Source organism: Taudactylus pleione, unplaced genomic scaffold, assembly GCF_031769625.1.
Source record: "Taudactylus pleione unplaced genomic scaffold, aTauple2 ptg000479l, whole genome shotgun sequence".
In the NCBI taxonomy this organism is placed as follows: domain Eukaryota; kingdom Metazoa; phylum Chordata; class Amphibia; order Anura; family Myobatrachidae; genus Taudactylus; species Taudactylus pleione.
In genome coordinates, this window is record NW_028284881.1 from 5,187,039 (window position 1) to 5,214,663 (window position 27,625).

General features: G+C 41.4%; 1 protein-coding gene across 3 annotated transcripts in view; it reads left to right on the forward strand.

Moving 5' to 3' along the window:
• The window catches only part of ATP2A2 (ATPase sarcoplasmic/endoplasmic reticulum Ca2+ transporting 2), a 48,131-nt gene extending 33,014 nt beyond the window's left edge, over window positions 1-15,117 (forward strand). Inside the window, exons 19-21 of one of the 3 annotated variants that reach the window (XR_015869951.1) lie at window positions 3,144-3,261; window positions 3,364-5,011; window positions 14,322-15,117. Coding sequence is in view for 2 of the 3 variants with exons in the window: in XM_088449194.1 (XP_088305320.1) it covers window positions 3,144-3,261; window positions 3,364-3,633 (388 nt within the window). In the remaining variant the exon portion in view is untranslated. Of the gene's footprint in view, window positions 1-3,143; window positions 3,262-3,363; window positions 5,122-14,321 lie in introns of those variants that run through there. The other 2 variants (XM_088449195.1, XM_088449194.1) reach the window with 2 other exon arrangements.
• Window positions 15,118-27,625: the final 12,508 nt, after the last annotated feature.

The window sequence follows — 27,625 nt, forward strand, 5'->3', positions numbered from 1 at the left end:
GTAATGTTTTTCTTATTTTACAATTTTCTGTAGGCAATAATGATTCTGTATGATCTGAACCAGTGTGATGTGTTCTCCAGCTACTAGATCTGTTTATAGTACCTTATGTATGATTGTAGACCATTTTAAAATGCAGTTTACTCTGATGTTTGGCCCTGCTAGAACGCTGATTTATTAAAAACACAACCTAAATCCTCTGTGTTACTATAGAAGTATGACTTTGCTGTTTAAAATGTTTTTGCATGTTTTTACTGTAAGCCATCATAATGCATGTTTCCATAAGCCTCTGTTTATAGCAACTCAAAATATTTTCCCTATACCATCAGAACATACCACTAGGCTTTATTTAATCATATGTCATTGTATATTTGGTTAGTGGTGTGTTCTAATTGTAGGGCAACTAGTTTTTCTCCTATGTACTGTAATAATCTACATGCTGAGCATACATTGGTTCACCCACCCGTCCACGTCCTCATAGTGGTACTTTGTGCTGCTATAGCTTTCCCTGCTTCGTTGAGGTGAAGCAGGCAGCAATAACGCCAAGATGTATTAACCTCTCAGCTCCCGGATTAGGGGAGAGAACGACCCTCTCCGGTGATCCGTGCAAGATCCACAGCACATCCACCTAGTGCAGATGCGCTGGGTCTTTGCCATCTGGCTGTACCCCCAGGGATGCCTGCACAGGTTAGTGCACATATCGGCAGGTAATCCTGCCGATTTTATATAAGCGAAAACCAGAAGCCACAAAGGCATATTTATCAGTTTGTAATCCCATCTGAATGATTTTCCATTGCCATACAATATCTTGGTGACAGCGAAATAGAGGTTTGCAGTTAACGGTTATAAAACTGATTTTTATTTTTCCCAACGTTATCTGCTTCCAGACAAACTGACGTTTGATGTAAGTGTCAAATAGCGCTGGTTATAGGCACTTAGTCTTGTATGTTTATCCCTGGGTGTGAGCTTCCACTGTTGAAGTGAGTTACTAAAGCCGTTTGTTGATATGATTAACTACTGTTTTGAAATCTTACATTTCTGCATTAATACCCACATCTCACCCCCTCCCTACTTATTGTTTTGAGGAAGTGTCCCATAGTGTCCCATCTTTGATATGACTGTTACAGGATCATTTAAAAATGTTCGGTTTTTACAGAGTGTAATATGCAATTAATTTAGGGATTGAAAAACTAGTGTGTACCTGGAGTGTGTCCTCAGCTAGGTTCCTTTTTTATTCTGTATTGGCATAGCAGACAGGCAGAAATGCTATGTGTATATAATAATGAATAACAAGCAAAGAGCAATAACTTAGTGGCTGCAAATGGAAGTATACGCAGCAGAGAGCACTGATGGAGGGTGCAGACTGTGGTTAGGCAGCAATGTAGTGTTACAATCTAGGCTTTTGTCTTAGGGCAGGGTGCTGATCACAGATGATCAAAACTGAAACTTACTGCGCTCTAATACTTAAAGCTGGGACATTAGTAAACACAAATTGATATCAGAATTTTTTTTATTAAAAAACATGAATTAAGTCATACATAAATTAAATAAGACCTATAAATAGTGAACATAATTTGGTCTAATTTAATTTATGTATGATTTAATTCATGTTTTTTAATTATATTTCTGATATCAATTTGTCTTTACTACTGTCCCAGCTTAAGTATTAGAGCGCAGTAATTTTCAGTTTTGTTTTTTTCAGTGAGGTTGACAATCACCTCTTATCTTTACTGCTGCATTGATACTTGACCCTCCTGACTGTCTAGCACCAGATATTACCTTGTGATCACAGATGATGGCATTCTTTCCTTTTGTGCGTGCCCGAAAAGGGGCGTAGTTTAGTGGCACATCCTCATTTTCATCAGTCTGGGGGCATGCCAAGCTTTTGACCACTCGCCACCCCATATGACCCAATCAGAATAAAATACCAGAAGGAGCAGCGATTGCCAAACTGTCTGTCTGTCCCCAGGAGAATGACCTGTTCCACGGACTTGGATGTTAATGGTTGCTCTTCTCTACTCCTGCTATTCGGTTACATACGGGGTAAGGGGCCTGTTCCCCATCTGCCTGCTGTAGCCCGACCACTCTGTCGATTAGATTCCTTGCAGAGTTGAGCTGGTCATCACCACACCTCAGTGACGTCTACTGTCCTGCTATTTGGAGACAGATATGGGGCTGGGTTTGTCTGTGAGCAGAGGCAAACCCAGCCCTCATATCGGTCTCCAGATACTTATGCATCCAATTGCGGACAGACTTCAAGCTGAGGGGGAAAACGCTCAGTGCGGCAGGTGGAGCAAAGTTCACTGGAAGTAGGCTGCCACTGACACGGGGAGGTCAGCAGGGCGCATTCAAAAGTGCAGTGAAACATTTTGACAGTTTAAAACCGGGCAGGGAGTGGCGCCCTGCTAAAACAGCCTAGCAGGAACACTAATGCTGGGCATACACGGCCAGATAAAATGCCTGTCAGACCGACAGAAATTTTATCTGGCCGGGTGACAGCCGCAGATGTTGCCGGCATACACTGTGATTTCTCTGTGTATTTGGCAGACATCCGCACTCCGCCCCTGGGGGAGGAGACATTTCCCTGTTCCTTCCGTAGGAAGAAACACAGGAAATGTCTGTCTGTCGGCCGCGGCTGGGCATACACTGCCCGATGCGGCCGACAGTTTACCGGGAAATATCGCCCCAGACGGACATGCTGGACAATCCGGCATGCCCGACCGAGCAACATTTAACCCTCGGTCTACCCCCCCTACAATTATTGGGGCGATCCGCCAATATCGGGCGGATCGCCCCGATAATTATAGCGTGTATGGCCAGCATAAGCAATGAATTCTGTCATGCTGGCACCAACTAATGTAACAAGTCAAGTGCACTGCAGGCAGCTGAAAACTGCTAATATGTGACCAGTTCCAAATTTTACCTTTCTTCAGGTCAAGGCCCCTCTGCAAACTCTGTCACAGATGAAATTAAATCCTTTCCAAATAAGTAGTAATAGTTTACATTTTATGCTTGCTCTTGTTCCTGACACTGTAGCTTAACATATGCAGAATTATGTCTCCTTGAATGCTATGCTTCAGGCATGTATATATGAGTTATTGAATCTGTTTAATTTTATGCCGTATTTTGTCTTTCTCCCCTTGTAGCTTGTCTGAAAACCAGTCACTACTGAGAATGCCTCCATGGGAAAATGTGTGGCTTCTGGGTTCTATATGCTTATCAATGTCTCTTCACTTCTTAATTCTTTATGTGGAACCATTACCGGTATGTTCTGGTTTTTTTTGTTTTTTTTCCTGGCAGTTCTTTGGTTTTTATTAAACAATGTGTTGCAATGTTTCTATCTAACTGCTTTATTCTTCTCTATAGCTCATCTTCCAGATCACTCCCTTGAACTTGATTCAGTGGCTGATGGTGCTGAAGTTCTCATTACCTGTTATACTTCTGGATGAGACACTTAAATATATTGCCCGTAACTACTTGGAACCTGGTAAAGAGTGTGAAAAGCCTGCAGCCAAACCGTGCACTTTTGCCGCATGCACTGAGGGGATTTCTTGGCCGTTTGTGTTCATTACCTTACCTTTGGTTATCTGGCTTTACAGCACAGACACTAACATGACTGAGATGTTTTGGTCTTGACTGACATTTTTACAGAATGGAAATGTTTAACTTAACCATTTTTTATTTTTTTTTATTGTTTAACGCAACTGTCTATATCTGCTGAATTTTCACATGAACATAGTGCTGGTGAAGGCAAGTTTGTCTCTCATGCTAGGTCTAATTTTTGCTCCCCCCCTTTCCACCACCTACGCTTCTGTTATCCAGTATGGGTAAGAAGTGTCCGTTTTTGTGTTTTGTTTTTTTTTGTTTTATATATATATATATATATATGTACCCTTAGTGTTCATTGACATGTACAGAGAATTAACACTATTTTATGCAAATATCTTTTGTAGATGGAAAAAAGCATGTACAGTGTTCTGTTTCATAATATTCATTTAAAGAAAAATAAACCTACACAGGGAAGCAAAAAGGAACTATAATTTGGTCCAATGGACATTATTTGCAGAAAATTAGCAGATTTAGGGATAGCGTGATTAATTGCCTAAAACTATGACGCATGATCTGTTTCTGCATGGTCATTTTGGATTTGATTTGATATCATAAAGCTGTCTAATGTGTTTTTTTTAATATAAATATCTTTATTTACCCATAAGCCAGTTTTTTCTGCACTGAGCAGATGATTGCTACCTCAGTCAGTATTTTTGTTTTCTAGTCTCTCATTTCATTTTGTTTTGTGTTTACACCATTCTCTGCAAGAGGTATGCCTATTGTTGCTAGTGCAGATCCCCCACCCCCACCTTAAGTTTAAATTGTGTTTCTACTCCCATAGATTTTAAGGTTATTTATTTAATGGTCTAATGTATTTTATTGTAGCAGACTTTCTTTTTCTCTTTTCTCCTCCCCAGTGTTGCCCATTTTGTGGGCTATACTTCACAACCTAGTCAAAAATAAAACCTTTTAATGGACAGAGAAAACAATGTCTGGTCTTACATCTGCTTTATCACCTAAGTTCCTTTATTTTTCCTTTTATTCCATATTTGTTGTTTTTTTGTTAATGGTTTGTGTTTGCATGTGTATAAAAAAAAAAAAAAAAAATACATAAAAAAGCACTACAAAGATAAAGCTGGATTATATTTTGCAGATGTTGGCAGTGTCATTTATCTGTTACTGCAAGTTATTCCGCCAACCTGTAATAACCAGAGTTGGGAAATTAACTGTATAGCTATTTGTCTTTATTTTTTTTATTTTTTTTTTTGTAAAACCTGTAAATAGCACATGACCAAATGAACATAATGTATAGATCTATTTTTATTTTAAAGTGACACTAATGACCATCATTTAACTGTTAGAGCATGTTTTCAGGATGACTTCCCTCAGCCTCCAATGTTTAGGTCATTAACCGTCCTAATTGTGGTGTTTTTCTCCAAATGCCTTCCAACACTCATCAACTAAAGTGAGTATTTATTGCCTTTGAAACACTCCATCATAGCCAGTTCATGTAACGATGCAAGAATTACAGTCTGTATTATTGCGAAAGAATAAAAGTGGTTAAGTTTCCCATTACTGTGCACGGAGTCTGTCCTACATTTATATTGTATCAGATTTATGGTAACATTTCTCCCTTGTACTTGCAATGGACTTGCAAGCTATGAGATGACCTAGAGAGCTGATATCCACTTACCATAATGAAGGTATAAAACATTGGCCAATATACACATGATCTCTGCCATAAAAATCAAATTCCTCTGTTGTGGAGTTTTGTTGGGGGTCACAGGACTATCACCGGAGTCTATATTTAAAAGGTAGTAAATGTTTACTATATACATTGTAGTAGAATGTATATAACACAAGCTTGTTCAGTGATCCCTGCCTCTGAGTGTTCGATCTACACCCAGCCCACTATGCCTTGTGGGAACCAGATATTTCCTGGTTTTAAAAGTAATGCCTTAAGCATTCTTGGTTCATACCCAATGATGTCTGCAAGATGATGTATTGCATCCTTGTCTGTGTGGCCAGAACGCGACACAGCCACCCAGCGTCCTCAAATATGACAGGTGATGCAGAACAGGAACATTCTTAAAATAATTTATAAGTATTTGGACATTTATATGAAATATAAACTGTCATTCAAATGTTTTAACATATCAAATGTGATTTACAATCGTCTAGTCCTTGACAAATTTGATACATTTAAACTCATCTGGTGATGCATAACAGATATTCTAATTTGGTCAATCCTCAATAAAGCCAAAATATTGAAGCTATATCTCAAAATACACCCCATGGTTCAGTAACTAGTACAATTATCTTTTCAGCAGCAGAAATAGTTTTTTTTTATTTCTGGATGCATTTCAGTCTTACATTGTGTTTGAGAAATTTTTGCTCTGACTGTTTCAGTGTATTTATGCACAGCATTCTCTAGAATGGAGTTGACATTCTGCACTTTGACCTGGCCAGTCAAGCATCTTGACCTTAAGCACACTGGCTACTCTAAACTGAATGTTTAGGGTAAAATAATTATATATATATATATATATATATATATATATATATATATATATATATATATATATATATAAATATAATGTGTTCATGTATATGTTCTTTATTGTTACATACCACCAGTGTTATCCGACCGAAATGTCGGAACATGTGCTATAACACTGGTGGTATGTAACGAATTAAGGACCTTTTTATTGCTGCAATCGTGAGTGCTCTCCAACTTGTAAATATGTGTATATATCTGTCCTAGTCCTGTTGCATCAGGCAGTTTCGACTGGTCATAAGGGGCCATATGTAATGGAATCTGGGTTGTCGACTGCGGATATTTCAACAGTTTTGCAGTTGGATTTAAAGTGACTTTTTAAAATCTTGCTGCTAGCTCTTTCTGGTTACAGGGTTATTGATGAAAATCTGAGGCTTTCTCTCTGCATGTCCCATGTCAAATTGGGGTTGGTTTAGAAACGGCAAGAAGACCTGTCGACCTGGTCTCACTCTCCCTCTATAATAAAGAGTGGAATGCAATGAATGGTCGTTTCTCATTAATGTCTTATTCATATCCTCTCACCCATGTAGAAATATCCATTATTCCCCACAGGATTTTGAGAAAGAATGGCCTTCCTGTGGCTCTTTATGCGTGTCTCTGGCCAGTTTACTTTTCAATATCACTATTTATGGGTCACTCATTTCGTACATTCCCAATGTTGTTCAGGGACACTGCGTAGACCATCCCCACTTGAGTGTCACTGCTTAGATACCTTAGGGCGTAAGGGTGCTATTTCTACAATTTATCTCTCCATTATAGCTTCTGATCATCTCCCTAAAGAAACTTTTGAAGTGGCGTTGGAGTTGCACAATGAAGGATGGTCTTGCATCCAAAGGCGGATTTCCATGGCTTCTATTAATATTGGCATCTAAGTAACCTCTTTTAAAGTATACACTTGATGGTGCATGACTCCTGGCAAGATACAACACCTATATCAACATTCCTGTGACCAATGTTGGTGTAACTGTGGAATGGTTGGCACATTTTTTCATATATGGTGGGAATGTCCTGGGATCCAACAGGTTTTTTTTTTTTGGTCTGTGACCCTAAACCTTATGGTGGCAGATACCTCCTGTACTGTGCCCAGGGACCTGCTAGTGCTTTTTCAGCATCCAAATCTGCAAATACCTTGATCATACATGTGTAACGCTTCCAACCCATGATGCCCTTGTCAATATGCCGTGGTAAGTTTCCTCTATTAAACTATATTCTTCCCAAGTATCAACAGGTGTGGGATCCCTGGTTCACCATCCGTCAATGATCCGTCCTGTGAACCTCCTCATAATTTATTGTTCTACTGTTGCGCCATTCTAACGGTCTTGTAATAGCGTCTCTGTTCTTTGCTGACACATATTGGTCTATAGTTCATTAACTAGGTTCATTCTTCAATTGGACTGGCCTAGTTTTCTGGATGTTCCCTTTCATGTTTGTTTCCTACATAAATTATAAGATTTTCCTTCTCCTTTTACTGCAGTGTCTCTAAAATGAAATGGTTGGCCTCACCTTTTCCTCTGTGGTATGCAGTTACAGGGAAAATGTCCTGTGGCTGCATAACAACCACAGGTCACCCCTCCACCACCGTAAGGTATTTGGTCTTCGACAAACTCTTTTGCATTCTGAATTTAAGATCACAAATTACCACTTCAGCTGTCCAGCAGACATTGTGTTTGATTTTGAGTCTGACCCATCTGCGGCTGCTTTTCAGTTTGCCCATGCCAGCCTACTTCCTTATTCTAATGTGAGAATCCACCGGTGTATACTGAAATTCCATGCGACTGCATGTGGAAACCTATTCTGTCCGGTTTTTCTGTCTGTAGTCCTTATTAGTACCTGGACTTGCACCCACCCCATTCTGGGTGCAAAAGTCCCGTCTGAAGCGAAAACAGATCTCCCTTCACATGCTATGATCGAGCAAGGAAGTCTGCCTACACTACCGCAAGGCTGAACCGTTCTGTGCGATCGCATTGTTGAAGCCCAGTTACACTCAAACACCCATTTCACGGGAAAGTGTGTTTAGTCTAAGGACCTATCAATCCGTACGCACTAGTGATTTTTGTATGTGTGATTGGCTATTGGGCATGCACCAGATGATGGAATTTCTTCCTCATGCTGAAATTCGCAATGTCTGTCTGCAAACCCACTTGCGTCTGACTCTGGCACATTGTTCCAGAAGTCGTATTTTGTTTGTATGCAACGTTGCAAGCCTGAGCAGTACTGCAGTGTCTGTTTTTTGAAAAAGGTGTGTTCTAATGACTCTTACATGGACTCCATATTTCGATTGTCATGAAATTTTAAGTTTCTGCAAGACTAGTCAATGGTAACGACCTAGAGCTAAAACTTAAGTACAAACTGTTTCGACATTTTTTTATTTTTTGTTACTTATCTGTGCGATCTGTGACATGGTACCCACACTGGCCACGCAACCGCAACTAGCCTGCTGCGGTGTTCAGCTTTGCCTGACCAGATAGAACTTTGCGTATGTGAGACGTAAGGTGCGTACACATTAGACGATGTATTGGACTATTTGCCAATATCTGTCTAAACGGAATGACATATCAAGTGTGCATGCGCTATTGTGCGCTCCTGCACATCGTTCATCGCAACTTCAGGTCGGCCTACAGGCCAATCTGAGGATTCCAGGAATTAGTCCATACTTCTGGAAGCGGCGGGGCAAGGACTGTCTAATATATTGTCCAATTGCATCTGCCGTTGCTGGGTACTCACATCGTCTAGTGTGTACCCAGCTTAAGAGCTAAGTATTGCACTATGTCAACCTGGCAGCGGATCAGAGTGCAAATTTACCTATACCAGGTTGTCTCACCAGGGACAATCCACAGTGCTGGAACAGAAGGGATTCAGGGTGACATGGGGCAGTTTGCCCTCCCTTGTAGACTTTTTCCATGCAATACTTTCTTAGTGATGTCTCTAAGCATCTGTCTGAATTTTCTGTGAATTGGCTGGATGCTTAGCTACTGTTTGACAATGTTCTGCATTAATAAATATTTCTCAGTTGAATGATGTATTGTTTGGAAATTACCTTTAAAACAATTAGCAGATTGTTGAGCACCACTATTGTTTCCGAGATGGTTGCAGCAGTTTGCACCTTTTGGTCAGATGTTATAACAATCCTGAATGCTCCAGACTGAACGGTCACTGAGGCCTTTCATTAGAGGTGGTAACTTTTCCTGATGTACACTTGATTAGTACACATGGCTTCATCGTGTTTGCTTTGTCATTAATTAACAAAAACAGGGTTTGTTTTCTTTTTACTTTTTTTTTTTTCATGGGACATTACATGGGTTATAGATTATGCCCAAATATGTAAACACGCTGATTTGAAAGTTTACTTTCTACTTCTGTACATAGTAAATGCTTAGACAGGATAAATGCTACATTTCCAAAATTGAACCCTTGTGAGCTACATAAAATAGCCAGCATTGCAGATTTAGTTCAGCACATTTTTGCTGTGGTAGTGAAGGTGCGGTCTGCATTGGAGAGTTTGCTTTATTTTTAAAACCTTTTTAAAGCTGTCCTAAATGCATTCACTGAAGTTCTCACTCCTGTTAGCGATGTAGTTATGTAGCGTTACTTCCTAAAATGGTTCCACTTTTCAGTGTGGCAAAGTAGTACGGCATCTTTTGTCTTACACGCTGATGACTTCAGTACCGACTCTAGCTAATTGAGCCAAAAACAAAGTATGGTCTAGAAAACTTAAAACCTGGGTTTTATATATTCATTGCTTTCCATACACTTGCTGGCAACACACTGACGATATATCGTTCGTACAGGTGAGAAAACTGTATATCAACCCCATTGACTGGTGTGTACACACGATATAGCTGAACCATGTTCAGATATATTGAATCAGCTGTGTAGCATGGCAGATGTGATATATCTGAAAGCTACTGTATATAATGCACATCTGCCTGTGTATACGGGGGCGACTGACTGGCCGACTCATATGCTGGTTGCAGGAACCAGCAACGATTACTTCAAACGGTTCATGTGGCCAAATCTATCCGGCGGCCGATTGGTAAGTGTGAACGCACATGTTGTTTGTGCAGAACACTTACCAAATTGTTGGGTCAGCCGGCCGATCCATCAGTCCTGTGTGTACCCCATATAATTTCAAAGCAATTAAATTCGATATGTTGCAATCCTGCCACTACATCCAGGAATAAAGTCAGAATGCCTATTGGTCCCAGCACCAATCACTCAGGATCTCTTCCGATTTGGTAATCAGCCAAACTGGAAACGTCCTATCATTTATCTTTAGGGTTGATAACCGTACTCTTCTGACTGCATTCTACCATGAATACCAATATTAATTTTAGATCGTGTCAGCCCAAATGAGAAGTGCATGGATTACTGTTGCACTACATGTTAAAAGGTTGATGTTCTGTTAGAAATATAATTGTATTGCACAATCCTGATTTCCTTTTCTACGGAGTCCTTTCTATTTAGACCTTTTTAGTTCTGTAATGTTAAAGCTGTTGAACATCTACCAATACAGTTTTTTTTTTTTTTGTTTTTTTTTCTTTTTAATGAATTTATTCTGTCATAGCTGCTAATAGAGCTACCTTTAGCAGAGCGACCACAAGCATTTTTGTTAGAAAGAGGTTCAAGCCTACTATGTCCATAAATGGATACAGCACGAAGCATTCCTAGTGACCAAGCTGTTTAGCTGTACAGCCTGGAACATCCGCACTGCCAGCAACCTCTCATATGACTTTTTTCCATTGCATTTCATCAATCTTTCATAGTATATTACCTAATTATCCACATTTTAAGCAGAACAAATACACTCCTAATACCTTGCCCTGTTCTAGAACATTCCATGTTTTTAGATTACGGGTTTTTTTTTTATTATTGTTAAATGGGTTAAAATGTAAGAGAATCTATCTATAGTTTTATTATATCTGGTATATAATATGATCTGTATATGAATGGGGACTACAGATTTTGCAGCCCATCCAACAACTCCTCATTGATAACTGTGTGCATGAGGTGTTGTGAATATTCAGAAAATAAGGGTTCATGAAACCCTCTGAGCACTCGCTGTGTATGTGGAGTACCACTTTCCTCATATCCACAGAAGCAGACTGTCCTGGAAGTAGTGCTGCAATGGAAATCTACTTTACCGACCATAAGAACTTGGAAAATGTCATACAATGACACTTTATTTGTATCTGACAATCAATAGGACAAAACATGAATAAAATATATATATATATATATATATATATATATATATATATATTTTTTTATATATATTATAGTATACGTTTAGGTTGCCGGCGGCCGCAATACTGACCGCCGGCTTCCCGACTCCTCAATCCCAGCTAGGGTTAAATGACAGGCGTCTAAAATCTAAGACACCTGTCATTACCCCTGTGTCGGGAGACCGGCACCAGGCATTCCGGGCGCTGCGAGCGGACAGCTGCGGTGGGGGGGGGGGGTTAGGTATTGGGCTCCCGGGGGGACTTGGGCACCCCCCCCGGGAGGGTTAGGGGAAGGGGGCGGTTAGGGGTTAGGCACCACCCGGGGGACTTGGGTTTAGGCAGCGGGGAAGGGGGGTTAGGTTTCGGCACTTAGAGGGGGGGATTAGGGTTAAGCACCCCTAAGGGAGGGTTAGGGGGGTAGGTTAGGTTAGTTAGTACTTACCTGGGGACGATTGGGATTGTTTTTTTGTTTGTTCCATGCAAAGACTACACAATCCAGTCATTCTGTCGTTGATATTACATATGTCCTGCATTACTAAAGAATGACTAAAGATCACTAGAAAAGAGGGGGAAAGTTCAGTTCAAATGCCAGAATTCAAAATAAATGAAATTCTCTTGAAGTCTATCTCCCAAAGTATACTGAGGTTTGTTTTACCAATGGTTACAAACACTCATTGCAATAACACAGGACAACTAGTCGGCTATGTGGGCCTTCAGTGCCTTGATTCCCCGTTCTGCCAATAGAATAGGCGGCCATCGATCGTTCTGTTGGCAAATGTGGATAAATGCGTGGGTCCCTTTTGAGTCTATTTTGTAATAAACCAATAAAGGCTCATCGCTAATTAGTTGCTATGTGTTGCAAGTTTGCATCTATTTAGGTAAATAAACTATTTCCTCACATCTAAAGCTGGGTACACACTTAATGATGTGTGTACCCAGCAATGCCTCCTGCGAACCCCCCCCCCTCCCCTTGCCGACAGGTCGGTATGTACACACTGGGCAATCCAGTGTCCGATACGCCGGTCCCTGTCTCATAGCGCTGCATGGGATCATCGTCTCCATTGCCTGATTTTAAAATGCCAGCAGGTACTCAAACTTTTTAGAGTTAAATATCAATCTGATTTTAGTGAACTGATGTCTAAAAACTTGCACTTTAGTAAATATACCCCTAGAAGTGGAGATGTTGCCCATGGCAACCAAACAGATTCTAGCCATTGACTTCTAGAAGGTGCTAGATTTGGTTGCTATAGGTAACAGCACTTTCAAAAATCTGCACCTTAGTACATACTGTATACCCACTAGTCTTACCATTTATGCATGATGTACTCAAATGACAAATATTAACTTAAGCAACTAAGTCTTATTTATTTTTTTAATCAGTAATGCTGTCTGATCCACAATATAGACTCCTGTATCTGCTCTCCTGCCATTGTTGTCAAATGAAACTTAAATCTGTGTTCAGTACTTCACCTTTCAAATCACCAACCCTCCCACGCATTAATTTGTGTGACCTTTGTTTTATGATTCTAGCCTAGAGAAACCTGCATACAGTATATAACTGAGTATATTCTGACCTAGCAGTTTTCATGTTTAAGGAATATCAAGAATTAGTTAAAACTGACAGGTCATTAAATACATAGCTGGCACATTATAATCTAATGATGAAACGTGTGACACATGACCTATTTGCTCTTAACACTTCACCTCTTCTTCTGGTACTTGGGGGAAATTAACACACTTTTCACCCACACACTAATGAATATGTTTGCTGTTTTAAATTCACTATGCACCTGAATGTTAACCCTTGTGATACAGAATTGTATTTTTAGGATAGCATGATGCTGCAGTATTAAGATTACCATGAGTAGTTCCAAAGAAGTCACTCTGCATTGCCAGGGCCAAAGTTTTAGTTATTCCTATAGGATTACAATTGGGTTTTGCCTAAATCCAGGACTGGTAAAATCATGTCGGCTGGATTATTTCTTTTGACACATGTTCATCTCAACAGTGGTGTCTTCAGAATGGAGTAATCCACAGGTTCCCAAACTCTGTCCTCAGGAGACCTAGAAAATATGCACTGTTTGGGGTCCTAACAGAATCACAGGTGAAATAATTAGCTCCACCTGTGGATCTTTAAAATGTGTCGGTGAGTAACGAATACACCTGTGTACCTGCTGGGTGACCTGGAAAACGTGTACTGCGTGGGGTCCTGAGGACCGAGTTTAAGAACCACTGGAGTAATCCATATGGCTTCAGCTTCACCCTGGTAACACATCTGGAAAAGATGTATAGATGCTTGAATTGACCTTTATGTCCATATTGTAAAATAATGTGTAACTATATTGTACACACTATACATTGTAGGAGTGTATAAGTCCTTATTGCAATAGTCTGCGTTTTCAAAGATGTCTTGCATTTAATATCATAATGACCATATTTTCCCGATTTTTGTATTTTAATCATAGAACAGGTAGGACCAACTTTATCGAGTTGTATGACACTTCTTCTTGTACCTGGATTTGCAATATTATTCTTCAGGTTTCAAAATTTTAAGTATCATTTCCTTTTTAAAGGAGAAGTGTCCTCCCTTACCTATTAGGTATCCAGTAACCCAATTTATGTATATTGTGCCCCCATGAAATAAACATGCTTAGTATGATTAGACAAAATAGTGTAAATGTGTCTTTAAGCTTCTAGATATTAGTCCTTGGCCAGAGGTTCTCACACTCTGTCCTCAAGGCACCCTAACGGTCCAGGTTTTAAGGATTACCATGCTTGGACACAGGTGTGACTATGTACCTCAGTCTTTTGATTTAACCATCTGTGCTCAACCATGGATATTCTTAACCTGGACTGTTAGGGTGCCTTGAGGACCGGGTTAGGGAACCTCTGTCCTAGGTTAAGCAAGAATTGTTCAGGTCCTGTGTATTACTGCAACCCCTGTGCATCCTACAGACTTCCACCAACTGATGTCCTATTTCTTCTTTCCTTTTCAGAACTGGAGTAATCCCCTTAAACAATTGTGCAAAGATGTCAGGTTGCTTTGTTGTGTGCATGTGTGTGTGTGTTTAGAGGCAGTGATCAAAATAAATGAGGGGGGTGAGAAAAGACCGGTCTAGCTTCAGAAATGTGCTAAAAAAAATAAAGCGGCAGCAGAACAATTTGGAAGATTCCGTGGATGATTATTCCGTGCACAGCGAAGATGTATTAGCTAGTTTTAAATGTTAGTCCTTTTGCTGTTTGAGGGACACCCTAAAGCCTACGTAATATTTGGCCCCTCTAGCATCAAATGAACTGGGAACCAAATCTAAGCAGCGAAGTTTCTGTTTTGCCATGTAAGATGTCATTAGTTCATGTACAATATCATCGTACTGCATGCTCAGTTGTAAGTAGCCAAATGTCTGTATTGTATCATTCCTTTATAAACAGCTATGTACAATATGCACTTGTTCTATTTATAAACTCATTCAAAAGGTACAGATGTTGAATGTTTAAAATGTAAATCGCCTGGTCACCATTTCATAACTTTAGTAGTTTTTTTTTTTTGTTTAAACTTGTTTTAAGTGTGCAAATGTAATTTTGCACTGTAATAATGTAACTTATTAAATTCTAAAACAGATGACCGTTTGGTGCAATACAATATATTGTGATGCGTCTGTTACAAGAGAACAATGTCAGTTACTGCAAACGCATGTTTGGCCTTTAGACAATTGTAAATAAGTTCAGTTTGTACTGACATAAGCATCCTCCAGACACCATGGTTTCAGGTAAATAAAAGTTTGTTCTACTATACACTACTGTGAGTGGTTTCTTTCTCCCAGTATACGACGTTCATAGCACCGCGCTGTCTGACATTACCAACATTTACAATCTGGTCACCTAATACTTTACATCTGGTTATTACCCTTACAATCCAATAAGCAATGGTTATTGATCCCAACTCTAGTGTCTACCCACAAGCTCATGTAACATTGATCGCTTCTAGTGGCGAGTTATTAATATGTGATGCATTTTTGTGTTAGGTAATGGACTACTCACCCTCACTCCACAAGCATTGGTAATGGTGACACACCGGAAATTGTTTCCAAGTTTGCTCAATTCGACAGCCAAAATAGAGAGGTGTTAACTGTAGAGCACATATCTGGGCCAGGCTCTCGGACAGAACCATTCAAACAGGACATGTTGCTGTTAGCCCTGGGAGAAATGTATGTGTATTCATAAGCATGTGTTGCTAAATAGTGGCTAAGCTGCTTCATTCATGTAGAAGTGATCAGTTAGTGTTACTGTTTTATATTGGCCATGGTTTAGGGACATAAATGTTATAAAAATGGGGACGTAGTCAGCATACCGGCATGTGGGGTGCCGACTGTCTAAATACCGGCACTGGAATCCCGACAGTTTTGGGATCCCAGCTCCAGAATCCCGACCACCAGCATCCCTAAGGTAAGTATCGGGGGTTAGAGTTGGGCACTTAGGGTGTAGGTTAGGGTTAGTGTACTTAATGGTGTCGAGATTCTGACCGGTGGGATCCCATATCGAACCCGTAAAAATTTATTCTAATTAGTTTATTGCTAAAATACCCAGCAGAATTGAACTAGAAGTGATGTGCGGTGGATGCATTGTTGAAAGTTGGCCACGGCACATTAATATTACCTTCCAGCTTCTGAGAGGTGTGCAGGAAAAATGCATGATGTAAACCTATTGTATGTATAGGATTTGTGTGCACTGCACATTGCCTGTACACTGTGCCGAAATGAACGACCTTAACCTAATTGAATTGACCCAGATGCGTCAAAATAAAGTCTGGGTACACAAGCACAGATAAGGCTGTAATCCTTTCACCAAACTAAGTGCACCTTATCCACCCCTTTCTCATATAAATCTCAGTTTAAGTTATACTAATGTTACTTATCTATAACACTTTCTTTCAGAGGATGCAAACATTTCCAAGGTACACACTGGGTGATATAGCGGCCAAACATTTCCCATCTAAAAGCTAGGTACGCACTGGGTGATATATCGGCTGTTCAATCAAACTGCCTATATATTGCGAGCGCTTTGGCGGGTGTGTACCCCCAATATGTCTGGACGATGTCGTTAGCAGACATATAGCATCTGCTCTGCAGCACAGCAGATGGACGATGTATTTGTGCCTCTGGCTGTGGGTACAGGCGGTTAGCTGATTGCCCGTACACTTGCTGCCGGTTCCACCGGTCACCGACAGCTCAACTGGGTGTGCGAATTCAAATGAACACACTTCGAGTGGCCGACCGGTAAGTCTGTATAGCGTACCTGATCGTCTGCTGTATATTCCCAGCTCTAGTTTACAAACATATATGCTTACAGATTTTTTTTTATTTTTTTTTTAAGTGTGCTTGTACAACAGTAGCGGTTTTCAATATTTGCATTTCTTTGGTTTCTTTTCCAACTGTACCTTTTTTATACCCATCCAGTTATCTCAAGTTAATCTTATTGATGGACGGAATACAATATAACAATACAATTACGGGTCATGACCTAGTTACATGGGGTATGTTTAACAGCACTGTTACAAGGTACAGAAAGGACCACAAATATAACATAGCTGTACTGTCTATCATTTCTATTCCCTGTCCTAGTTACAATTAATGCTGTACCTTTTTAATGCCTCTTAAAGATGTCTCCCTTATATTTTTAGTCTTACCTTAAATATATTAATATCAGAGCAATAAGTCTCCAATTGCAATCTAGTCTTGTGCATACAATCCTCTTTCTGAAGGTGATCATTGATGCCAATTGTGTGTGAGCCCACATATATTTCCATGTGCAGGAATTCTGTATATGTGTACACAGACTGGTCTGGTAAATCATTAGATATTGGTAGAGAAATATTAACAATTGGTTTTCGCTATTCATATATACATATATGAATATAAACTAATTATACAGACTTTCTATGCTCCTATGAAACATCAAATCGGTAAATTCATCTCGGCGCTGACTATAAATTAACATTGATGATTCTTACATTCAGGTGAAGTCCCACTCTAAGGGGGGAATTCAATTAGCTGCAGTAATTTACTGCAGGCTAAGTGAAGCGGCAGGGCTTTTCGATTTGAGCCGAAGGCAGCCCGCAGGGTCTCAGAAAGCTCGAAAAGAAATTGCATTAATTAGCCTGTTTACGGACACGTCTGAGAACTTATTCCGTGTTCTATGGGTTAACGCACATTTAATACAGTAATTTATCAGGTGAGAAAAAGGGTGTTAAAACCTGAGGCTACCACTTTTTTTTTTTTAATCCGTGGTAAATTACTGGTGCTAATTAAATTTCCCCATAAGTGCCCTCTGTGTATATAGGTCATCCAATGCAGATCTTTTAAAATACAAATAAAAACTAATAGTGTAGTGATTAAAATATAATAATTTAACACCCAGTGCACTTTAAATAATGTGTGCCTTCAATACACCTTTGATTGACCATACCATGCAAGATAGAAACTCATTGGTGGCTGGGGTTATAAATAACAAACTTGTTATCCATTCAGTTAAGCTGTAATTACATGTATTGAAAAACTAAAAAGCAAATAATATATATATGCTAAATATATTTTTATTTGACAGACAATATTGTATACATATTGTTGGCGTAAAAAGAAAAAGGGTAGGAAAAAATAGTTCTACAGGATTGTGATTTATAATTCAATACAACAATTGCACACATTTATTTGAAATTAAAATGGTTATTGATTGTATAATGCAATACACAACATATGTATACTTCTCAGACACAAATCATCCAAATGTTAACAGCACTGTAAAATTCCCATTAATATTTTAATATATAGCCCCAAAATTAGTATGGATTGCCAGTATGCATAATTACAATTCTACCTAAATTCTGGGTCTGACCCAGAGCTTGGAACAGGGTTCCAAACTGGATCAGACCCAGAATATTCCCAAGTTGGCGCCATTCATACTGGTCTGCAGTGACTCAGCTCTTCAGGCGTGGAAGTGGGCGATTGTAGATGACATCTCCAAGTGCCACTGATTTGCCGGCATGCGGCGCGCTCAGGTCATCGTGACCCGGATCGTGCCGTTTACATTGCAGGGTTTCACGGGTCATTCCCGTGTTAAACCCTGCAGGTTACCTGGGTTGGATTGCCGGGTCACTCGACCTGGGAATCCAACCCTGTCCTCTTTTACACCAAGGAGCTACCCTGAAATAACCTGGGTTTTAGCTCTGGTGTACAAGGGTTATTAGCTACCTATCCACTAATGTGCATGTATGAGTAAGAGTTATGACTTCAGACATGGGTAGGAACTATAGACACATCAAAATCTGGGTAAAGCAAGGTCTGCCCGCCATTAGGGGTGGAATGTTCAAAGGAAAGGTGGTCCTGATGACCAGCAGGACAATTTAAGCTCTTTAATTTGAGAGATACAGGTGTCGATAAAAGATTTCACAACTTACGTCATTCAACATCACCGAGGATCACCAGGGCTGGTGAAGTGAGTAGTTACCTGAATATCAATATAGGTGCACCATCCAATTTGCAAGCAAAATGCAACCATGGTTGAAAGGATTCATCAATACACTGATCACTCCCATATTTGTACTAAGGTTTATTTATTGCCCGACATTTGTTATTGACATAAGTATCCTTACAGAAAAGAAAATACATCTAATTGCAGATTACCTTACAAAAAAGTAATCACACAATTAGGAAATAACATTGGCACATAGTGGCATATTATTTCATCTTCTGTTTAATTTTTTTTTTTTTAACAAAGTTTAATTCATTACAGCAGTACCCAAACTAAAAAGTCAATTAACAAACCTATAATTTGAATACATTATTAAGGCCAGCAGTGGCTGGAGTGTAAGACCACAGGGATAGATTCTGTAAATATTCAATACCTCCACGTCTATGTTTAGGAAGTTGTTAAATATCATTAAAAAAGCAATGTGGTGAGTGGTATTGAAACTTTGAAATGTAAAGTATTAGTACTTCTTTAGGTTCATTAATTCTAGTAGATATTGTAATTGTTTTGTTGTCTAGATAAAAAATTACCATAGAGGCATGCCACAAGCGTACCTCGGCCTTTAATATAAATATATTTATATATAATTTTAATCTTGAAATGCTTTAGGCTCTCTCTGGCTAAGAAACTTTCCTATTACTTGCATAACACTAGGGTTCATTTACCAACAGCTGCATATAAAATGAGGTTTTGGTAATAAAATTTTGCCCCAACTCACATTGCGGTCATGAAAATGCATTTATCAAAGCTGAAAAGCTCTGTTCCAGCTATTGCCTAGGTGCAAAGTAATAGCTACCGCTATAAACTTGTTTTCTGGATCGGCATTGGCATGCGTCAGTGTGGAAGACAGTGAGGGATCCGCAGGGTATCCTTTCAGAAAGCTGACATTAACCATGTGGACATCTGAACTGTTGTCATGTGAAATGTTGACAGTGAGGATGCCAGCAGGGTTAGGCTGTGGGAGGAGATTAGGGTTAGATGGAGAGGGGAGGGTAGCAGTAGGGATTAGGAATAGTGGGGAAAATACTCAATGGAATGCCGCTGCAAAGACATCGACACCGAAACTGATCCTCACGTGATTACAGGACCCAGAGGAAGTCGCTGCAGCTGCTGGGACAAGGTAAGACTCCCCTAGACCACAAGGGACCATTTGTTGACAATTTATCAGGTCGACATATCCATGTAGACATGCTGCGTGTTGACATTCTCATGTCAATAAGAACTGAAGATAACTTGCACCAATTATATATGTCCAACAGAGGTTAGGTGTATGCAGCTCCAACTAGTGGGATCAAGTGGGTGGTGGGTTTCCAGCACTTCTCCAACCTTTAGTCTCAAGATTTGTGGGTTATTTTGCCGAACAAAGAGGAAAAAATTTTGTGTACACTGTGACTCCAAAAACATACACTCAATATGATATATGCTCACCGATTCTCATATGTAATCCAGCCTTGGATACAGGGACGGCGGTAACTATGCCCTAGTTACACGGCCAAGTACGGTGCCTTGACTCAGCTGCGCCAGCGACATACAAATTAAAAAATCTTCAGCAGTCTCAGACAGACTATGTCACTGTGAAACAGCTGCCTGCGCAGACGCCACCAAAACAGTTCTCGCCACCACAGAGGAGAGTTGGAAAACATGCACTGTTGGGGGTCCTGAGGACAGAGTTTGAGAACCTGTGTTCTAGAGTGCTAGGTTGTTCCTATAAAAAAATACAATTTATTTAAGTGTTAATTACTTCAACCTTAAAGCATAAAATAATTGCAATTAAAATAAGAACAAAAAATACTAAAAGCAAAAAATAAAATATTTTGAGATAAAAAAAGAAAAGAAATGCAGGAATGAATAGGATAATAGAACCTCAAAATAGCTGCAACGAATATTGCAGATCTCTGTCTGCTTCCCACACATCTTCGGACTAAAGGCTGGAGAAGCGCTGAGACAACGGCCATTTGATCCTGACATTCTCATGGTGACATGATGGCTGTCGACCAGTCATACCCAATGCATCCGTAGGATCCCTCTCTGTTAAAGTTTGAGAAAAAGAGGCCCATTGACTACTATGGGCTAATACATACATGCCTACCCTCCCGGTTTTCGTGAGAGGCTCCCGATTTTTCGGGTAACCCCCCCCCGCACCCCCGGAAGGGTAGGTATTTGTCCCGCATTCTGCCCACTTAAGTGGGCAGAATTAAGAGAATTTCCACTGTGATCGTGGGTGTCCGTGCAGGGGGGCGGGGCTTAATGATGCAATTTGTGGTGTTTGGCTCCACCCGATGTTTAAATTTAAGCCAATTGTGGTCATTTTACCATGAGGGGGTGGGGCTTAATGATGAGAGTCGTCAGGGCCTAACTCCACCCACCTGCCTCTCCTTCCAGGGCTTCTCCTGGGGAAGAGACAGCAAAGGTAAGCAACTATAGGCTAATATCATGCTTGGAAAATCCTACTTGCATTTGTGGTCAGAAATGGAGGGACCACGGCAGATATAACAAACTATCTGCTGCTGTCTCTCCTTGCTACACCTGCTGCATGAGGGTACCTCTGTGTAGTTACAATCATCTAGGTGAACAACTGGAGAAATACAAGCCTGCTAGATATAGATATAATATATAGATATGAAAACAAGAATAAGGAAGCACTCATAGTGCAGTACATCAGTATGCCACTGAGTATAGTTTGCTCCATACTTGCCTACCCTCCTGATTCGGCCAGAAGCCTCCCGAATATCGGGTGCCGCCCCCTGCCCCCGGAAAAGGCAGGCAAGCCTCCCGGCGGCTGCCGACCCCTCCGCCCCCCCACGGTTATAAGAGAAAACACCGCAGTGGGGGTGGCCGATGATGCGATTCACACTGAATTACGTCATTTTGGCCCCGTCCCCTGCTTCACAATACCGGTAATCTCGGCATTGTGTAGCGGGGGTGCTTCCAAAATTATGTGATCGTGTGACCACACCCCCACTCCGCCCACAAAGCCGGCCGGTCATGACCCCTATACTGGTCACGCCCCCCCCCTACAATGCTGATCTGGCTGCTTCCTCCCGGAACGGGCAGCCATAATGTCGGCAACCCTGGTTTACCCCAACATTTTGCTTCTTTCCAACTCATAGACATCTGGCTTCTCTAAATACAGTATATGTTCATTCCGACAATCTGACTTTACACCACAGATGGGAAATGTGAGTGAAAGCCGTACACAGGGCCTGATTCAGAGATGTACGTTCATCGGAGGATGAATGCACATCTCCGATGGTTAGGGGTCAGCACCTGTGCGGGACCCATTGTACACATGTGCAAAACGGGTCCTGCGATCTCGCGCGCAGATGCCCCATGCCACAGCATGAAATGCTGGGGTGTGCCTGCTCGCCGTTCCCAGAAACGGAGGCATGTTGCCTCCATTTTCCGATAGGGACGAGGCCAGGGTCTGCGTCGGCAGACACAGATTCTTGGCCTCTTGCGTACCCAGGCACTGTCCAGGCTGCGGGAAACTTTAGCTCCTGCAACCTTGACCAGAGGAGCTACCATCACGACCATCGATGGTTCCGCTGGTGATCCCAGACTGTGACATCGGTTGCAGTGCTGGGATTGCAAATGCAGCAAGGAGGTGTCTGACACCTCCTTCTGCATTTGCATCTGAGATGGTCGGATATGAATACTTGCCGACATGCAGCTCCCTCCTTCCGGGAGGGATGGAGCTGAATGTCTGCGCAAAGTGGGGGGCATGGCCGGGGGCGGAACCATGTGATTGCGTCATCATGGCTCCGCCCCCTCTTCACAATGCCAAAAATATTAGCATTGTGAAGCAGGGGGCGGAGCCACGATGACGCGATTTAGCGCAAATCGCGTCATCGGGCCCCCCGCTGCGGAGGTTTCTTGTAGCAGTTGGGGCAGGCGGCAGCCCCGAGGCTTGCCTGCCTTTCCAGGGGGTCGGGAGCAGCACCTGATATTCGGGAGGCTCCGAACCAAATCGGGAGGGTAGGCAAGCCTGCAGATATACACAGCCCCTGTGTACTGCTCTGCAAATCCATCCATGAATCCTGTATCAGGCCCACAATCTACAAGCAGGAAGTGCTCACTGATGCATTACCCTTAAAAATGTCCTTTTATTGTTTTATTTTGACGTTAATGTAAAATTTGTTAACAAGATTGAAAACATAAATTTGCTTATCTGGACATCCACCAGATACTACTACTGATGGTCATTCAAAAAAAGTCCCTCCACTGCACAAACCCTGGGCCCCAGGGGACAGCAGCTAGCTGACAAATCTGAGATCAGTATATGTATCAGAGGTGATGAAGTCGCTGAGATGAAACACGTTGGATAGCCTCCCCCATTTTGCTCTTTGTGTGATGAATTGTCAGCTAGCTGCTGTCTCCTGGCACTCGGAGATGGTGCAGTGGAGGAAAGTTTTTTAGATGAACATCTGCATCTGGATCTGGTTAATGTTTAGATAATCAAATTTATATTTTTAATCTTGTGAGCATATTCTATCTCGATATCAACGCTAATACAATAAGTTTTTTTAGGGCCAATGTACCAGTGAGTATTTTATGTTTGTAGATTGTGTATGGCTTTTAGCTTATTTCCCATATGAGGTGAATAATCATATATTTATAAAAACCTAATTTCTATTATTTAAAACTATGCATAAATGTGGCAGAAATGATATTCAGTGTCATTCTGATGAGCACCTTCTTAGGCTGTGTGGGAAAATGGTCTATGGTCTGCTGGTGTAGAATAATACAAGGACGAGTTGCTAACAAATTAAAATAATCACAAATACCAGTGAGAGAGTTCACCGCTCAAAAAACCTATTAAACAATATGCTCTCTAGTAGGGCTATAGTCACCCATTCCCGTAGAGCGCTATCACTGAGCCACACAGTTTACCAGCGAGATAGGAACCAAGACCAATGTCCTGCAGCTTTTGGCAGTCACACAAGGTTACAACCATTAATTAGCTGACATGATCCTGGACCAGGCAATAAAGTACCAATAGCACTGTGAAGAAAAGTGTCTCCTCCACCTATCCAATGCTGTGCTTAGCGATAATAGTCCTTTTGATATGGGAGTATAACACCCCACAAGCGCTGGGTGCTGCTGCAGTTTAAAGAGTGAAATATGCAAGTTTATTAGCCCAGAATTGGGCATGGCTGCACCAGTTTGTGGGTGGGTCTAGCATGTGAGATGCACCCACTCACAGGAGCATGGCATAGCACCCAGTAGCTGGGACTAAAGTATTCACTATTAGGATGGCAGGACAGTCCCATATAGCTGCATTTTTAGAAGGATGTATTTAGATGCTAAAATGCAACACACAAAAATGAAAGTGCTACAGCTTTATTTTGTACATTTCTCAAATAAATAACACATAAACAAAATCTATTTTCTGTCATAGAGATAGAATAATTAAGTACTTTTTTGACATAACATCGGGTCATCTTAAACACACACATTCCGCAGAACTAAGGATGTGCGCCGGACCATTTTTGCCGGATTTGGATTTGGTTTTAATTCGTCGTCCGGATTTGGATTTGGATTTGCCAAACTGCGGTGACTGGCTTTGGATTTGGATTTTTTTTACAAAAATTGGCAAAAAAAGCTAAAATCACGTAAATTGGTCCTATTTTTCTTCCTAGAGTATCATTAACCTCAATAACATTAATTTCCAGTCAATTTAGACCACCCCACAGCTTATAATATTGTTTTCAACATTATTGGCCAAAGGTTGCAGTGAGCTGACTGGTTACCAAGCGACACCACAATTTAAAGCACATCTATGACACATTGCCACACAGCAGTGGCAGAAATGAAAAGTAGTGCACCCACCCAGTGGGGTACGGCCAGCAGAATCACAGTACTTGTATACACAGTGGGCTACGGCCCTAGGAGTCACAGTGCACAATCTTATTCACATTACACCACACATAGTGTCTCTGATTGACATTGCACCATAAAGTAGTGTCTCTTATTTATGTTACGACACACAGCAGTGCCCCTTTTAAACAATGCCCACAGTAGTGCCCCTTTCACACAATGCCCAGAGTAGTGACCCTTATACACAAAGCCCACAGTAGTAATGCCCCTTATACAATGCCCACAGTAGTAGTGCCACTTATACAATGCCCCCAGCAGTGGTGTCCCCTATGCAGTCCCCTTAGTAGTGGGGCCCCCTATGCAGTGCCCCCAGTAGTAGTATGCCCCCCATTAGCAGGCCTCCAGTAGTAGTAGTGCCCCGCCTTAGCAGGCCGCCAGTAGTAGTATGCCCTCCTTATCAGGCCCCCAGTAGTAGTATGCCCCCCCTTATCAGGCCCCCAGTAGTAGTATGCCCCCATTAGCAGGCCCCCAGTAGTAGTAGTGCCCCTATTAGCAGGCCCCCAGTAGTAGTAGTGCCCCTATTAGCAGGCCCCCAGTAGTAGTAGTGCCCCTATTAGCAGGCCCCCAATAGTAGTATGCTTCCCCTTAGCAGGCCCCCAGTAGTAATATGCCCCCCACTAGCAGGCCCCCAGTAGTAATATGCCCCTTCTAGCAGGCCCCCAGTAGTAGTAGTGCCCCCACTTAGCAGGCCCCCAGTAGTAATATGCCCCCCACTACCAGGCCCCCAGTAGTAATATGCCCCCCACTACCAGGCCCCCAGTAGTAGTATACCCCCCATTAATGCCCCCTTACACACGCATAAAAAAAATAAAACTTACCTGAATCCCCGCTCCCGCCGCCGTCCGCTCTGCTCTGCTGTCACGCACTGAGGAGGGAGCCGGAAGATGGAGCTCATGAGTGAGCTCCAACCGGCTCCCTCCGTACAGCAGCCAATGAGAGTCTGCCTGACTCTCATTGGCTGCTAATACAAACACACAGCTGCCGCTGGCGGCTGTGTGTTTGATCTGTGTAGGGCAGACTGCTATCACAGCGGTCTGCCCTACACTAGAGGAGCCCTGATGAGAGAATCCGACATCAGGGAGCTGCGGCTCAGCCTCGAACGGGGATCTGGGTCAGGCGGGGAACACCCGAACAGCGTTCGGGTGAACTCGGATCCCCAATATTCGGAGCGGTTCGGATTCCACAGAATCCGAACCGCTCATCTCTAATCCTAACCCACTGCTCCATGCTCCTTCCTCACTATCTACCATATCTGTGTCGCCCCTGTCTGTCTGCCCCTCCCCTTTAGAATGTAAGCTCTCACGAGCAGGTCCCTTGTCCCTCATGTGCTTCTCCTATCCCTACTTATAGTGTCATTTACTCCTAAATCCCTAATTGGCACCCAACATTTGGTTGCTGAGGCCCTGCTGCTTCTGTTGTGCAGCAATGTTTATAAACCATGTCCTTGTCCTGCATTGTTTTGTATTACTATTAACTGTTTTTCTTGTGTGCTCATTTATGTACTGTGTAAGGCGCTGCGGAACCTTTGTGGCACCATATAAATAAAGGATAATAATAATACTAAGGGCTGTGGTTATAGTGCGTTGGTTTTTTTTTTTGTTGAGTACAAAGGGAAGCATCTGAATGGGATAGAGAAGATGGGGTAATTAATCATTTTAAACAAATGGCAGCATCTTAAATAGGAAATATGGAGGTGCTTCCACTTCCGAAAATCTGTTAACATTTGCTGAATACATTTTGGGAAGTTAGCTGAATAAAATTGGGAAGGATGTGAGGGTAGATGTAACCTAAAGTAAGTGATGTAACCAGTGTTCCATTCAAAGGGGAAAGTACTTCCCCAACCCACCTGTATCAAACTTTATTATAATTGTTTATTTAATGTTCCAATTTTAGTATATATGCTGCTGAGGTGAGCATATAATAGTTTCTTTGTTTATTTGTAAACAGAGCACGTAGTGCGGTACATTGTAGGGATTATGATAAAAACAAATAATATGCAATGACATGAAAAGAAGGTAAACATGGCCCTGCCCAATCAAGCTTAGAATGTAAGAGGTGCAGAGGACACTTGCTACAATAGGTAGAGGAGTAACAAGTGTAAATTGAACAAAATGGTCAATCATTAAAATGTCTTTATTTTTAAACAGATAATGCACTATGGGGTCTATGTACTAAGCCTTGGAGAGAGATAAAGCAGATGGAGATAAAGTACCAACCAATCAGCTCCTTCAGGCAACAAGTCTATGTGCTAGGGGATGTCAACATTGCCAAAGCTGCGGAGATGTTGCAAAATGACAGAAGGTTAACTTTCCGCAAACTTTCAGCTTCACTTGGCATCTCATTTGAACAGCATATTGTGACAAAGGAACTGAAAATGCAATGTGTGTGTGCCAGGTGGGTACCCAGAAATCACCCAGAGATCTCACAGAAGAGCAGATACGACGACGAGTTGAATTGTGTAAGAACACCGCTCAAATGTCAGAGTATACCCGATTTCCTGACATCGATTGTGACGTGTGACTAATTGTGTATTCGTCACTATGATCCGGAATCCAAACAACATTCCAGTGTATAGAAACACGTGTATTCACCTCTGCCCAAAAACAAACGTGTGATTCCTTCGGCGTGTAATGTCATTATTCTGCTGTTCTTTAATGCGCATTGTATGATCCTACAGCACTGGGTTCCCCATGGACAGATAATTAATGGTGACTACTATGCAAACGGCCTGAAAACCCATTTGCGTGGAGCCATGAGGAAGAAAAGACAGATAGATAGATAGATAGATAGATAGATAGATAGATAGATAGATAGATAGATAGATAGATAGATAGATAGATATGGAAGGGAACAGGAAAAATGCAGCACTGCTGTAGAATTTTCTCAAATTAATAATAATAAT